Source organism: Labeo rohita, chromosome 2, assembly GCF_022985175.1.
Source record: "Labeo rohita strain BAU-BD-2019 chromosome 2, IGBB_LRoh.1.0, whole genome shotgun sequence".
Classification (NCBI taxonomy): Eukaryota; Metazoa; Chordata; class Actinopteri; order Cypriniformes; family Cyprinidae; genus Labeo; species Labeo rohita.
This window is the reverse complement of record NC_066870.1, coordinates 37,155,801-37,173,473: the sequence shown is the minus strand read 5'-3', so window position 1 is coordinate 37,173,473 and position 17,673 is coordinate 37,155,801. Positions and strand designations below refer to the sequence as shown.

The following is a 17,673-nucleotide window of genomic DNA, read 5'->3' as shown; positions in this document are numbered from 1 at the left end:
GTTATTTTAATTTGAAATAATATTTAACAATATTACGGTTTTTGCTGTGTTTTTAATGAAATAAATGCAACCGTGGTGACTAGAAGAAACTTTCATACACTACCAGTCAAAAGTTTTTGAACAGTAAGATTTTTAATGTTAAAGAAGTCTCTTCTTCTCACCAAGCCTGCATTTATATAATGCAAAGTATAGCAAAAACGGTAAAATTTAGACATATTTTTTACTATTTAGGATAACTCTTTCAATTTTAATATATTTTAGAATGTAATTTATTCCTGTGAATATTTTTTTAATCTAAAAATCATTCTAATATGCTGATCTGCTGTTCAAGAAACATTATTGTTATTATTATTTTTATTATTATCAATGATTAAAACAGTGGAGTACATTTTTGTCAGAATTATTTGAATAAAAAGATCCAAAGATCAGCATTTATCTGAAATAAAAAACTTTTGTAACATTATACACTATACCATTCAAAAGCTTGAAGTCAGTATTTTTATAATAGAAATTATAGAAATGAATACCTCTATGTAGCAAAGATGCTTTAAATTGATCAAAAGTGATGATAAAGGCATTTATATTGTTACAAAAGATTTCTATTTTTAAATGCTGTTTTCAACATAATAATAATAATAATAATAATAATAATAATAAATGTTTTTGAGCAGCAAATCTGAATATTAGAATGATTTCTTAAGGATCATGTGACTGGAGTAACAATGCTAAAAATTCAGCTTTGAAATCACAGGAATAAATTACATTTTAAAATATATTTGAATAGAAAACTGTTTTTTTAAAAAGTACAAATATTTTAAAATTTTACTGGTTTTACTGTACTTTGCATCAGATAAATGCAGGCTTGGTGAGCAGAAGAGACTTATTTAAAAAACATAAAAAATCTTCCTGTTCAATATGCAATTTTTTATATTAAGTCAATTAAACTTGTATTTTAATTTAATGTTCTCTTTCAGGAGGTCAGATTTTACACTAAACGAAGTGGCAGCCCAATACAAAACTGTTTAGGAAAAAAAGGTTTTAAAAAATAAACATTAAAATGTATTGTTATTTATTATTACATGTTAATTTGCATCACTTGAAGCTGAAGTCTGGTCTTATTACTACTGGATCTATCAAAAACCTGACATAAAGGCCTAAAATAACAGAAAATGAACAATCTAATAAAAATAAATAGACAAACCAATGCTAACATGATCTGAGATGGAGTCATATCATACATTTGTGGTTCAAAAAGTTTACAAATTTTATTTTAGGCCTATATGGCACTTTACTTGATACTGCCCATGGGGGAAAATCATTTGTAATGACTTCGGAAAATGTTGCGAGCCGGACTCAAACGTGTCTCTGCCATTTGAAAAGCTGAAAGCTACAGCTGAGAGAGTTAAAGATTGTTTTGTGTTTTTTTTTCTGAAAATTACACGTCTACAAAATCTGTGCCCTCGGAGCCTGACGGTAATAGAGCCGCTTGGTGGAGAAATGCTCATTTACTGCAAAACTGGCAATGAGATGCTGCACGTTACACCTAATAACAGTGTGGGAAACACACAACAATTATCGACAAAAAGCAACTTTAATTGAAGTCGAGCACTTAGAGGATCAGAAAAACTTAGAGGATCATGCTTTCACACAAACTTCATTAGAATATACACTTACCTATCTAAAGTTTGGAATTACCTTTTTTTGATGTTTTGAAAGAAGTCTCACCAAGGCTGCATTTACTTGATCAAAAATACAGTAAAATAAGTAAAATTGTGAAATATTATTACAATTTAAGATAAGTGTTGTATATGTGAATATATGGTAAAATGTAATTTATTCCTTTGATGCAAAGGTAAATATAAAAAATATTTTTACTTTTTAAAAAAACTGTTTTCTATTTGAATATATTTTAAAATGTAATTTATTCCTGTGATTTCAAAGAAAGTTTTTTTGTAGAAAGTTTTTGAAACAAATATTTTCTAAATTTTGTAATTATAAATATCTTTACTGTCACTTTTGGTCAATGTAATGCATCCTAACTGAAGTTTTAAAAGTATTAATTTCATTTATTTTAATTAAAATAATATTTTAAAAAATTATATTAATTGGATAGGATAGAATTTAATTTCTAATTATTATTAATTTTGAAAACAGTTACTTTCATATTTTTGTGGTAACTACAATGCATTTTATTTAAAAAGTATTAATTCAATTTAATTTAAATAATTAGAAAATTATAATAATTAAATTATAATGAATAAATCAATTAGAATTAGAATTATCAATTTTGAAAACTTAAAAAAAACTGTTTTATATTTTTGTGGAAACTACTATGCATTTTATTTTTTTAGGATAGTTTGAATAGAATGTTTAAAAGAACAGCATTTATTTGAAACTGAATTTTAAACTTGAATTTTTTTATTAAAATTTATATATCTTTATTGTTTATTTTCATCAATGTAATGCATCCTTACTGAAGTGTTAAAAAGCTTAATTTAATTTTTAAATAATAATAATAATAATAATATTATAATAAATAAATAAATAAATAAATAAATAATAATAATAAGAAGTTCATTTATATTTATAAATTTTGAAAACACTTAAAAAAAACTGTTTAATATTTTTTTGGAAACTATTATGCATTTTGTTCTTCAGGATTCTTTTCTAAATAGAAAGTTCAAAAGAACAGGATTTATTCGAAGTAGAAATCTTTTGTAACTTCATAAATGTCTTTGTCACTTTTGATCAATTTAATGCATTCTTACTGAAGTGTTAAAAAGTATTAGTTTCATTTAAAAAAAAATAAAATAAAAATGACTACACCCATCCTTTAAGCAGCACAATAATCAGAATCAGCCTATTAGAATGATTTCCGAAGGATCATGTGAAAGTGAAGACTGGAGTAATGATGCTGAAAATTCAGCTTTTATCACAGAAATAAATTACATTTTAAAATATATTCACATATTCACTACAGCATTTTTAAAAAATAAATGCAACTTTTGATGAGCAGAAAAGACCTTTCAAAAACATTAAAAATCCTAATTATTCCAAACCTTTGAACAGTGATGTGTAAATATAGCCATGCTGGGAAAACTATTCGGGTTTTCATATAAAACCCATGCATGCTAAAAATTGCACGCACGTGTCTATTTGTGACTAGCAGAGGCCAGTGGTAATAGTCCAAAGGGCCACGCTCAGAACGTCCAGTGCATCGAGACAGACTGCAAAACTCTAGATGCGGTCGGCCGGCCTTAGACAAACGGCCCGAGGCTTGACGCGCAACCAAACCACAGCCTGGTTCATGCGAGCGTGGGATTGTCGCACAATCAGCTGGCGGCGCTAATCGCAGGGGACTCGACGCCTGGCGCTCAGGGCACGCAGACGTGCTGACCGCAGCCGGGAGAGCTTATCAAAGCCTTCCTGAGGTTTCCAAGCAGGTCAGCACCCGGACCGCCTCTCTCACGGGAACCCAGCAGTCGACAAGTTCACTGCGGAGTCGAGCCGTGTTTTGGTGAAGCACCTCTAATTGAAGCGATCAGATGTGGCTGATTCGCGATAGTCTTGATTTACGGAAGAACTAACATGCATTTTACATGCCAGAAGCTGCAATCGTGACGGTCGGGGGATCAAAAAAACCCCGTGGGACAGCTGGGAAGCAGATGAAAAGCAGCAGCGCTGAATGAAAACGACAAAAATTAGAGAGAGGAAATTTCATAAAAGTTCAGCACTTAATTAGATCCGACACTCGATTGACTTTCCCCTCATCATTTTTGCCCAAACGTCCTCACTCTAGAGGGAAATTGAGTTTTATGTCATTGATATCCGCGTGGGCTGATGAAACTTACCATTATATGAAGGAAATCTTTTGTTTAAAACATAAAATTAGAGGTAATTTTATTGGAGTAGTTGTTTATGAGTATCGTATCGAGGTCGCACCGAGTTCAGCCCGAAAATGCAGTTTCACCTTCAACCTCTCTGTAATTTGCCTGATTCATCTGATGTCACAGCAGTCAGGCAGTTATTTGAGTGTGGATTTTACTGTCGATTGTTCATCTGGTTTGTGGGTTAAAGACAAAACCAGCTGAATGTCAAACAATGTCAACATGAAATGTTGACAAATGACAGACTGCCTGCTCATGCATATTATCAATGTTTTTAACCCGGAATATAACTTTCTCTGATCTAAGTGAACAAACTAATGTCTGTTTGGTTTATTTTCAAATTTGCAGTGTCTGATGAAAGCCTCTCTCCTCTGTGGGAACTGGAGGAGGAATTCCTCCCTTCAAGACGACTCAAAAGAGAGCATCACTCCACACTGTGAGAACGACACCTGTCTGCCGCCAGTCAGCGAGCATCACTGACCCGTACGTGCCACACAAACACAACACACGCCTAATGCCATTATATAAGAGATGATGAAGCGTCTACAAAGTATATGTGCAAAGTTCATTCTCCAAAAGTAACCTCTAAGACTCGAGTGATCCCTCAACGCATGACTTGTAAACAAGGTGTGCTGGTACTTCAGCGATCAGATGCACTGCTCTCACCTGCTGAAAGGGCTGTATGGTTTGGGGAAAATAAATGTAATTATGATTTTTCTGATAAAAATTGCAATTGTGATTTAAAAAAAGCTTTGCTGTAATGTGCTTGTTTGTAGGGTTGCACAATTTGCCAGTTTTTGTGACTATAAATCAGTATTGCAAAAACATAATAATACACAGTGCTGTACTAATAATAATAATTCTTGTTTTATTACTAAATGAAAATATAAAAATTCTAAAAATAAATAATATAATACACATTGCCACACATAATTTTTATTACTATTATTATTAGTTATCATTGCTAAATAAAAATATATAAAAAAAACATTAAACATAATATTATAATACACGTTGCACTAATAATAACAGTATCATTATTACTAAATAATAGTTAATACAACAATAAATGAAGAGTTCATTTGCAAAAATGGATAAATCTGTTTTTACATTTTTTGAAAAAAAAAATAATGTTTTTTCATTGTGCATTCCAATTAATCTCAATCAAACTGCAGTTGGGTTATTTTGATATAAAGTAAGAATAAAGTACAGCAAACTAACAAGAAAAACGTGATAAAAACGATTTTTTAAAAATGAAAAATATACTATTGTGACAAAAAAAAAAACACTTATGTAAAATGTAAAACAAAATGAGAAAAAAACAGGCAGACATAAATATTTGTGTATATACACACACACACACACACACACACATATATACACACATATATATATATATATATATATATATATATATATATATATATACACACAAATATTTATGGCTGCCTTTTTCTTTTTTTTCAAATGTTAAACTTTAAACATTAAACCTTCAGTTCCTTAAATCTTTTTTTTTTTTTTTTAAATCTATAAGCGCTTCTCATTACAAGTTTGTGAAGATTTTTGGTGCATGTTGCATTTTCAGATGCACGTTATAGCAGTTTTACAGATACAGTTGAGGTCAAAAGTTTACACACACCTTGCAGAATCTGCAAAATGTTAATTATTTTAACAAAATAGGAGGGATCATACAAAATGCATGTTTATGCCGGGGGTGAAAACTTTTGAACAGAATGAAAATGTGTACATTTTTCTTATTTAGCCTAAATATGATATTTTTTTAATTGAGTACTTCCCTTCAGAAGCTACAGAAGATACTTACATGTTTCCCGGAAGACAAAACGAGTTAAATTTACCCTGATCTTCAAATTTCATAAGTTTTCACCCCCTGGCTCTTAATGCATTGTGTTTCCTTCAAAAGCATCAGTGAGTGTTTGAACCTTCTGTAATACTTGTATATGAGTCCCTCAGTTGTCCTCAGTGTGAAAACATGAATCTCAAAATCATACAGTCATTGTTGGAAAGGGTTAAAAAACCAAAGAATTTGTGGGACCTAAAGGCAGTTTAACTGTTCTTTTATGTGAAATATCTTATTCAGGTCAGTACTAAATTAAAAAAAACATGCATTTTGTATGATCCCTCTTATTTTGGTTAAATAATTAACAATTTGCAGGTTCTGCAAGGTGTATGTAAACTTTTGACCTCAACTGTTTAAGTTCACATGGAGAAGCATTTACTGTGAACCAAGATGCTGAAAACATCGGATCATAAGCTGCTTGCGTGAAATGAACACAAAATGCTGTGCTTGGCTCTGAAACACACAGCGTGTATATTTATTAACTTCAGTTATAGCCTTTGTGGTTTGCTAATTGCACTAAGCCACATATCACAATTTTGTTTTTTTTTCGATTAGTCATACAGCCATACCTTCTGGATGATTAAACTGTTGAAAATGCAAATTGAAGGAGGGACTCGAGACGTATTTAGAGTCCAGAGTAGCAGGACTCGTATGATTATTATAAAAGATTTATTGTAAGAGAAAATGAATGCATTTAAACAGATTTCTGCAAATTTAAAATCAACAAATCACGTTAACAAATCCACTGACAGCTCGATCCAAAGCTGCCGTGCACAACATCTGTTTGAGAAACATTCCCAGATCAACAAACATCAGTTGTTCTGTTGAAAGTTTCCACAAACACGTCCCACAGCTCAACTGCACTCCTGTCCAGTTTACTTCTGCTCTGCCCACCTTTATAAACTGCTGAGGCCTGAGAAACACACACGACTGACCATAACAAATAAACACACCGTCTGCTAAAACACAAGATTCAGCAGCAGCAGCAGGAGTTGCGGTTCTGTTCTGTCTGTCCTGGCTTTGACTGGCCGCCAGCGTCTGGATCGGGCCACTGTCACAGCCACAACACACACGCACACTCCACTGCATTGTGCTTCAACTGCATGCAACTTTAACCATTTATTCGAATGCAACAACATTAAAAGCCACAATGCTGATAAAGACAGATGATAGAGATTCTACGAAATGTTTTTCACGTTCACGAGAACTTAAAGGGACTCTGTCATCGTTTATTCACTCTCATGTCATTTTTCTGTGGAAAGATTTTGAGGTATGTTTCATCTGTTTTTGTCCTTGAAACAAAAGAAACAATGATTTTCACTGTATGGACAAAATACATTCTGTATTCTGCAGAAGCAAACACCATACAAGTTTGGAATGATGTGAAAGTAGTTTTTAATCCATTTTTTAAAATGTACTTTACTTCACTTAACAGTTCTAGAACTAAAACTTAATAGTTCTACTTGTAGTTAATGATGACAACGCTGGTGTAGATGCTATATTTATCTTTTCATGAATGAAAATGCCTTTTATCACCAGGAATTGCTTTGCAAAGATACGTTTTCAATGTTGCATCAGCAGAACGATCAACAGCCGAGATAAAATCAGTTGAACAAACGTCTAACCCTCACAGCCTCATTTACGTTCCCAAGAAATTAAATAAGACTTCAAGACAAAGGTCTTTCATTTTACCATAATTAAATCCATTCTACCACAGAATTGCTAAAGTGTGAGTAAAGTGCACAGATAACAACAAAAACAAAAAAACAAAAACAAAAATCAACAAGGAATTATTAATAGTTTCCTTTTCTATGCAGATATGTGATGTTCATTTCATTGCAAAAAATGGGATTCCAGCTTCTCTTCATAAACACTTTATGAAACAAATTTATTCTAAGAGTTGGTCGCAGAATAGTAATGAAGGGGAATGTTTGCTCAAAACCTCTGAATTTAAAATGCATAGTGTGTGTGATTTGAACATATTAATATTTCAACACTGTAGATGTGTTACAAGAAACCTGCCAGTGTATATATCCTCAAAGTACAGATTTATAGCACCATCTATTGGTGACAAAGCAAAAAAGCAGATACATTGCATCTGCCACAGCCTGAGCAACAGGTGTTCAGCACCCAGAGGAAATAGGAAACCATTAAATAAAGTCAGCAGCGCCACCTTATGTCAAAAACAGGAAGTGGTGTTAAGATAAAAAAAAAAAAAAAACTTCTCTAAGACACACTGTCATCTGAAGACGGTTCTTACATATTCAAACATTATTTTTTTAAATTAAAGGCAGAGTTACAGTAATATATTACAAGCAACATTACAGTTGGAAGTAAAAGTAATGTTTGCTTTTTGAATTCATACCATAATACGGGAGCGACATTTTAAGTAACTTATTTAATTTCTTTGTTCAAAAAAATGTAGATTGGCCTACATCAGGGTTGTTATTATGTTAACTAAAACTAGAACTGTTAACATTTTTAATTGAAATAAATAAACAAAATGAATAAATATTAGATGAATTTCCAGGACTTTCAAGGACTTTTCAAAAAACATTTTTTGATTTTCAAGGACTTTAAACAGTAATCTTACTTTTCAAAATTCTCAAAAAATAAAAAATAAATAAATAAAAATATAATAAAACAAACTGGCAGTGAAGCACATGCAAAGTATTACTATTAAAGTATTACAAAGTATAATATACTTTTACTATAGTAAAACCATAGTTCATTTTCTTAAGGGATTTGTGTTTGTATACTTTCTTATTTCTTTGTTTTGCTTTTTTTTTGTTTGATGAATTGTTTGTTTTCTACTGTTTAAGAAAACAGCTAAAAAAAGATTCACGAAACCGCTCCAAAATCCTGATCTAAAACAAATGATTCACATACTCGCTCCGAAGTCCCGAACTGAATCAAATGATTCGTGAACCTTCAGCAAAGTCCCGATCTGAACCAAATGATTTGCGATCCGTGCTCCTAGGTTCCGTTCTAAAGCAAAAGATTCACAAACCTGCTCCAAGGTTCCGATCTAAACCAAATGATTCACGATCCACACTCCGAAGTCCTGCTGTAAATAATGATTCACAAATCATTTCAGATCAGGACTCGGAGCGGCGGATCACGAATCATTTGACTTACATCAGAACTCATGTGTATCAGAAATCATTTGGGAATTTGAGACTTCGAATCGCATATCGTGACTCATTTGATTTAAATCATTCAATTCGCAAAATGATTCACAGGCCCGTTCCGATCTAAATCAAATGAATCGCGATTTAAGGTCCCGATCTGAAACAAATCTTTTGCGATTAGTTTATGCATTAGTTTAACTGATTCAGGGTTTTGAGAAGGTCTGTTTCACATATATTGCTATACGTTGTTTTTTAATCATTACAAACGAAATTGAAATTCAAAAATGAATTGCTCTTCTACTTTAATCTGCCTTTTGCTAGTGAATCGCTTAAAATGAATGATCAAAGTCACGAGTTTGGCTCGGTCGGAGCAGATCCAGCGTAAATGACTCACTCAGTTGATTCAATTGAGTCTGTTACTCTATTTGCATCTTCAGCCATGTTTACATGAAACTGTCAGTACTACTACTGGCTTAGCTCAATAGTTTTATGACATTAACTAAAATAAGCGAAAAAAAGATTTTGTCTTTCAATAATTCAAGCACTTTTCAAGTACCTCTTTAGGCATATTGCTATTTTCCAGGCCTTACATTTCAAAAAGTCACATTCAAGTACTTCTAGCACCTTGTATGAACCCTGCATTTCTCATTTTCGAACAGTAAAATTACTAACTGGAAATAAAATAAATAAAAACTCCAACTGAACTTAAACTAAACTTAAACTAAACTGAACTTAAACCTAAACTTAAAACAAAAACAAAAAATTAACTAATTTATTAATTTAAAAAAATAAATAAATAAAGTTGAAATTAAAACTGAAAGTATAAAAATAAAAGCTAATTCAAAATATTAATAAAAACTGTAATAGAATATAAATAATACGAAGTCAAGCCTGGCCTTGTCTAAATTGCAATAAAGCAATGCAACAAAACTAGATCGCTCTCATAATCAAAGATAAACACAAAAAGGACACCAAGTTACAAATGAACACGAAAGCAACACTTTGTAATAACAGTCTGTTACCTGTATTCCAGATGTGGTGAAATAAGGAATCTCAAACTTCACGCTGATTGGTGGTTTTCCCTCCTTGTCCTCCGCCTCAACACTGGGCAGCCCGAAATGAGCCCTCATCAGGTACTCCTTACCTCCCTGAAATGGACACACACTCATAAGCTTCTGCTAATATTACTTTAACTCTTTAGCTAGTAGATTTATTATTATGCAGTATCACAGGGCTTGTTTCTCTTACAGGGAAAGATTTGATGGACCAAACAATCTCGCTGTTCTCCGGCACCCACTTCACGCTGCCCACCGTGGTCTTAAACTTGGGCGAGTCTGCGTCGGTCGGGACTGGAATATGAATCTCCACGTTGTTGGCAGTGGAGCGGCGCTTAAACTGAGACTTGGCCTAAGGTAAAACACACGAGAGATGATTTAGATGCTCTGTGGACAAAAACACCATACAATCAAAGCGAAGTTCACATGGATGGATGTGTTCTTACTTTGATCATGTACTCAATTCTGCTGTGCGAATGCTTCTCAATCACAGACTCGATCCAGATCAGCGGCTTCACCTGTTCACACAGAAAACCAAACCCCATTAGAAGCAAACACAAGACAACAGCAGTATAAATTTACCAGTGTTATTTTAGCATGATTTTTATATTATTACAGTTTTTATTAATATTTTTAATTTGCATGTTTTATAATATATTTTGATTTGGCATACTCTGAATTAATATTTCAGTTACTAAATTTCAAGATTATTTTTAGTAATTTTATGTACTTTTTCCACATCATTTTTATTAGTTTTTATTTTTTTTTTTTTAAATATTTAAAAATTACTTAAATAAAATTATGAAAGTATTCTTTTTTTATTAAATGTAATTCTGTAAATGTTACATGTATTTATAAATTAAAATGAATTATTTATTTTAATTATTATTATTTTGGTTTGCCTTGGCAATTTACTGAAGTTTAAGTGTTTGATCTAATATTTATATTTTATTCTGTTTCTATATTGTATTTATATTATCCTTGTTATTTTATAATTTCATCTAACAAAAAATTTATGCATTTTTATTAATATAAAATTAAATAAATAAAGTTATTTAAAAAAAATAATTTAATTTAGTAATGTTAAATGTATTAATTAAATAAAATTATTTAAAAAAAAGTTATTTAATTTAATTTAATTTATTAAATGTTAAATGTATTTATAAATCAAAAATATACATTATATATTTAAAATTTTATTATTTTGGTTGAATTTATTTTCATTTCAGTTTTTGTTTCAGATCAGTTTTAGTTTTAATTTAATTTTCATTTCCTACAACTAAAAATTTGCCTTGGGAATTAACTGAAGTTAGTTAAAGTTTCTAATATTTATATTTTATTCTATGTTTATATTATATTTATATTATATGTTTATATTGTATTTATAAAAGCTAATTATAAAAGCCGAAAATATTAATAAAAACTATAATGGTGTTTAAATAATTCTAAGACAACACTTTTGGCTACACCAATTTATTATTTCAATTGACAATTTTTTTTTAATAGTTTTAGTTATTAGTTTTTATTAATATAAAATTATTTCTTTAAACGAATAACATTATAAGAGTTGTTTTCTAATTAAATTGTATTTATTAAATATTGTATTTATAAAATCAAAAAATATAAAATATTTATTTAAAATATTATTTTGGTTGAGTTTATTAAGTATGAATGCGTCTAGACACTCACATGTGTGTTGAGGCGGTAGGACATGAGCTCAAACTCTCCGTCTGGAGGGATGAAGGAGATTGTTCGATCGTTTTCAAATCGAGACAGACGCACACACTGATGAAACTTCACATCCTCCAACTCCACTGATTTACTCTTACCACCTGTAGAAGAGAGACAGGATTCAACAAATGACTCAAACACACACACCTCAGGAGTACTCATACCAAATATACATAAAATAAAAGCCATAAAACTCCAGTTCTGATTTCATAGAGGTCTTTTAGCATCCATATGGAAACAGAAAATTGATGAAATTTACTCACGGCCAGTGTTCTCAAACAGAACCTTGTCATTCAGACCCAAACGCAGCTCTGGCATTCCCGAGAGAAACACTCTCATCTTAATGGAGCCAACGATCTCACTGCGAAGGACGTTACCATTTGCACTGACCTGGAGAGAAATCAGTAGCCATGAATCAATTACAGATGGACAAATACTCAATCAAATCAATCAATCAATCAATCAATCAATCAATCTAAATAAATGTATAAATAAATGTATAAATAAATGTATAAATAAATAACAGAATTTACCACAGTAAAAAAAAATGTAAATGTAATTATTGTAGTTTATTTAATACTTTTTATATTATATAAATTATGTATGAATTAGATTTTTAAATAAACATGTATAAATGTAATCAAAATAATTAATACTATTTTTTTTTGTATGTCAATAGTTTCTTATTTGTATTCTAATGCCCTTTCTTTATATATAGTCATGTTAAAAATTTATTTAAACTGGATTTTTTAATTTTTTGGAAAATTCTGTAATACTTCAAAATAAAGTGAGGGGGAAAAAATAACAATTATATATTAAAAATAAATAGGAACCTACTGACAACTACTAAACATTTACTCAATATATAACACAAAACACAACACAAAAAGTTATTGCTAAAGTAAATGCAAGTATCTTGTGTTCATAATCATTAGCCAAAGCCAAAATATAATATAATTTGATTGACTGGCCACCTCTATTAGTTAACATGGCTCGTCTCATTCCTTTTTTTTTTTTTTTTGCCCTGGACTGTTTCAGACATGCTATTTCGGTAAAGTGTTAAACCTTTCATAACAACAGCAGGTTCATCTCCTCACACAACACAAGCACAAAGGCATGGATGTGACCACGTCCTGTTTGTTATGATGGATTCCTGTGTTTATTTTGAGCATGTCTCGAGACATCTAAGAAACGTGCTGCTTCTAAAAACATACCAAGAGGTTGACAGACTCGATGACGTCCAGGAAAACCTCGTTCTTCCTGTACTTGATGCCCTCTGACCTCCAGGAGACGGCGTTGGTGACCGTGGCTGGGGGTCGTGGAGCACCCGTGTCCAACTTGTGACCTTCCTGCGTGATGTATCTGTGTATCGACACACAACGACACGAGCAAAATAAACACTTTTCCATCAGTTATTACTGAATGACATCTGCTGGGTCAGAGAAAGACCTGGAGGTAATTTTAGCACTGCCTCACTTAAAATAAAACAATGTAATGATTTAAAGACTTTTAAATTAATGTCAGTTTTGAGGGCGAGCAGGCAGAACTGTTTTTAGTGGTTCATAAAAGGAAATCAAACATAGACTCACTCCTGAAGGATCTTGCTGTCAGTCGTTTGCGGGTATCCAAAGTCCATGAGTTCATCCAGCAGCTCGTAGATTATGACAAAGTTATCTCTGATACTCTCCTCCTCCAGCTCCTTAAAGTATTCAGAGAAAACCTGGGGGGAAAAAAAGTCAAACACCTGTTAGAATAAAGCAAGAAATGCTCAAATATACTCAAAATATTAGTTAGCAAGCAAGAAATGACTTTAAATCCAAAAGAGAAATGTACAGCTGATGTATAACGTACCTGAACAATTTTGTAGAGGAAGGAGAAAACAAGAGAGACACAAGCATTCTTTTTGGACGTTGCAACAACTGTTTGTCAGCAGGTTAAGAGACAAAACATCCTTAAAAGAGACAATAAACCAGTAAAATGATGTAACAAGAAAATACTGTGAAGTATTATAAGGAAGGTCATAAATGATTAAAATTATTATTATTAAGCCACCATGGTCCTGGAGTTATTTTTCTCATTTATTTTCTTCATTGTAAATAAATTATTATACATTTTTAATTATTTCATTTCTCATTACTTCATTTTACCTAATAATATCAAAGCTAATGTTAATTGCTCAGACTACCACAATTTAAAATTATTAATACTAATTATAATTATAAAGTAATTTTTTTTGTAGGTTTATAATATGGCTCATCCAGTCAGATTTTAAAGCCAAAACTATGTGTTTCATAACTCACAAATTAAAATAATTAGCTCCTCAATTATGGCAAAAATCATAATTATGATTACATTGGTCAATATTGAAATAGTTATCAATTTTTGAAACATCATGCATTTTTTTTAACTTCTCTTTCTAAAAGCAGAAATTTTATTTGTAATTTTTTTTATTTCCATTTATTTTAATTGTTTAAATGTTAATTTGTTTTATATATTTTCATTGTTTAATTGTAAATAAAATTAAATATTAAATATAAATTAAATAATTAAATATAAATTAAATATAATCAATATTGCATATTTAAAAAAACAACAACAACAACATAAAATACATTTTTACAATTTTAAATGTTTTGTAATTTTCTTATAGAGATATTATAAAATGTTTAAAAATAGCTCCAAAATCAATCACAACATTACAACATTTTGATTGTAAGCACAAAAAAAATAAAATAAAATAAGAAAACTTTTTTTTTTTTTAAACTAATTTTAAAATTATAAAACAATTTTTTAGGAAACAAATTAACTGGGAACCTTGTGAATCAATGCAAATCATGTAATCAAAACATAAATCATAATGTGTCAATATTATACAAATTTATTTTAATAAAATAAAAATAATATAAAATGTAATGTAATACAATATATATATTTTTTAATATAAATGTTAAGATTTTACTCCGTTTCAGTTAATGCTTATTTTATTTCAAGTTTTTGTTAACTATAGTAACCCTGGTAGGTCTGTCTTGAAAAATCTAAATTTCTCCATGTAGAAAATGAATAGGATTTCATGAATGGAACACTATATTATCAGTTTTTCCAGAGATTTGTAGGATACGGTACAGATTGTTGTGTTTAATCCACATGAAACGAACTCCACCGTGAGCCAGGATGGGCGACAGCGTTCCCTCCTCCTCCTTATCCATCAGCAGGGTCATAAAATGCTCGATCTCTGACATGTCCACATCACCGCGGTAATTACGGCAGATCAGCACCTGAAACACACACACAGGCGACCCTTATAATGTACATCCAATCAAATCCCCTGGCTCCACTTCCAATAACTGCTGATTTTCTTCTACAGGAGATTTTCTGAATGTCCAAACATTCATATTAACCCACATACACTAGAGTAACCATAGTAACTGAGGCCAGGAATGAGCAGCTTACCAGATTAAACAATCAGGGGTGCATTTCCCCAAAGCAGCTATGGTGGCAAGTACCAGCGTTATAGAGTTTAATGGAACTTGTGACCATTTCATTACTTGCAATTCAAACATATCAGTTTATACTGTCAGATGAAGGCAATGATTTTGCAAGAAGGTAAATACAATAAAATTCATATAAGATGGACATAAATAAGTTTAATAAAGGATCAAGACAAATATCTGCCCTTTATTAATTAGTGACTGATAATAATTGACTTTTGACTGACAGTTACTATATCAAAAACATCACTTGATAATATGCAGCTATTTAAAGCTATATAAAATTTTAAATAACTATTAAATCATCAAAACATAAAAAAATAAAAACTAAAAATTAACTAAAGCTAACAGATAAAATGGGAAAATAAATTACATTTAAATAGTAACATTTAAAACAAAAAATAAAAAAATACCAAAAATAACTAAACATAAATTTAATGTTGAAATCATAAAAATTACTAAAAGTAAAAATGAGAATTAAAAAAAAAAACAAAAACAAATAAAAGCTACTTTAAATTATTAATGAAAGCCATAAACTTATAAAAATAATGGTAAAAGACTGCATTACCTAAAGCAAAAAAATCTAATTAAACAAATTAAATCTACATAGTAACATTTAAAAACAAAACAAATGACAAATAACTAAACATTGAAAAGTTAAGATGAAATCATAAAAAAATTGCTAAAAGTAAAATAAAATGAAAAATAAGAAAATATAAAAATAAAAGCTATTAAAATTATTAATGAAAGCTATAAACATATAAATAATTGTAAAAAAGACAGAATTAACTAAAGCTAAAAAAATAAATAAATAAATAACTTAAATCTAAATAGTAACAAAAGAAAATAAAACAGACAAACATAATTTTAAGTTAAGATAAAATAATAAGTATAAAAATAAAAGTTAATTCAAATGATTAATCAAAGCTATAAACGTATTTAAATAATGGTTAAAAAGACTGATTGAAACTATTTTCCAAGACTGTAAACACTGTAAAATATAAGGTAAGATTAAATTGCAGTTATTTCATCCAATGTGATGCTTTAAAAACAAGCTAAAGATGAACTACATCCTGTTAAATAAACTAAAGCAAGAGGATGACCACAAATCAGCTTAAAAATAAGAATGGAGTAACTGATAATTACTATTTATACATTTCTACTGACATTTGCTACATCAAATAACGTTACTGTTCAGAATCAGCAGCTGTTTAAAGAGTGAATTTCTATTGTAATAGATCACATTTAATTAACACGACAATCTAGACTTTTAAATCCAGCTTTTAGACCAAAGGAAACATGTTGATTAATTTTAATCTGGAATAACTTTACATTGTGTTTAAATCTCCTCAGGCTGATGTTTGATGTGGATTAGCTTTAGCCTGCTGTGCTAGCAAACCGTTATCTTACCTTCCCCTTCAGATCTAACACATAAACAGCGCTCGCCGACATGTTTGCGCCTTCCTCGACCGCTTTTGTCGTTAATCTACAGAAGTTCGCTCACTTCTGGCGCATTTGTTAGTTTAATAAAGAGCTGTCATCCGTTTTAGACGATCAGAGAAGCTCTAACATCATCGAATTGCGGATGGAAGAGATTTTGAGGAACCGGGTGGCGCTGCTGCGGTGAGAGTGAGTGACTGTAGCGCCGCCTGCCGCACTGGACGAATGGCAGAACTACAGCTTTACATACAGTAGAGACAGCTGCGACACAGATCGCACTTACTCTATTTTGTTGTCTGTAAATTATTTATATAGAAATAATTTAAATTTTATATTTTATTATTTTTTTTTTACATTGATTATTAATATAATATACATTTAAAATATTTATTACATTAACGAATTTATATTATAATTTAATTATTTATTACCACTAGACGGCGCTCGATGCTAAGCAATGCTCCACGTATATTGCTTTCTAAGAATAATATCCTTTGTGTGATTTGAGGAGATTTCTGGTTTTGGCCTCTCTGATCTCAGACAAGACCACAGACTACATCTAGTGTGTAAAAACGTGAAAATTAGATCAATTTAGAATTCTGTGTGGCATCTTTTCATGAACACAGTTTTTTTAATGTCTGCAAAATGTGTCATCATGAACATGAAATAATGAATATACATTACTAAATTAAAAAAAAAAAAAAAATAAATAAAAAATAAAAACAAACCAAAGCTAACTGAAATAAAAAATAAATTAAATCTAAATAGTAACATTTAAAAAGTAAACATGACAAAAACTAAATATAAAAATTTAAAATTTAAAATATAAAAAATTAAAATTAAAATATAAAAATAAATCCTAATTATAAATAGATAAATAAAAAAAACTAAAAATTAAAACTAAAAAACCTAAAGCTAAAACTGAAATAAAAATAAATTAAATCTAAATAGTAACATAAAAAATATAAAAAAGTATATAAACATGTAAATAAAATATTATAAAAATTACAAAAATATATATAAAAAATAATTCCTATTATAAATAGCTAAATAAAAAAAACTAAAAATTTAAATAGTAACGTA

The 17,673-nt window shown here is 30.2% G+C and overlaps 1 protein-coding gene across 1 annotated transcript in view; it reads right to left on the bottom strand.

The window, feature by feature from the left end:
• Positions 1-16,779, bottom strand: part of ap1m1 (adaptor related protein complex 1 subunit mu 1) — a 23,171-nt gene extending 6,392 nt beyond the window's left edge. Inside the window, exons 1-10 of the mRNA XM_051137409.1 lie at positions 16,561-16,779; positions 14,781-14,937; positions 13,514-13,581; positions 13,252-13,382; positions 12,877-13,024; positions 11,926-12,052; positions 11,621-11,763; positions 10,378-10,449; positions 10,125-10,283; positions 9,899-10,024 (exon numbers count right to left, since the gene is read on the bottom strand). Of these exons, the coding sequence (XP_050993366.1) occupies positions 9,899-10,024; positions 10,125-10,283; positions 10,378-10,449; positions 11,621-11,763; positions 11,926-12,052; positions 12,877-13,024; positions 13,252-13,382; positions 13,514-13,581; positions 14,781-14,937; positions 16,561-16,602 (1,173 nt within the window). The 5' untranslated portion in view covers positions 16,603-16,779. The remainder of the gene's footprint in view (positions 1-9,898; positions 10,025-10,124; positions 10,284-10,377; positions 10,450-11,620; positions 11,764-11,925; positions 12,053-12,876; positions 13,025-13,251; positions 13,383-13,513; positions 13,582-14,780; positions 14,938-16,560) is intronic.
• Between the last annotated feature and the right edge of the window lie 894 nt (positions 16,780-17,673).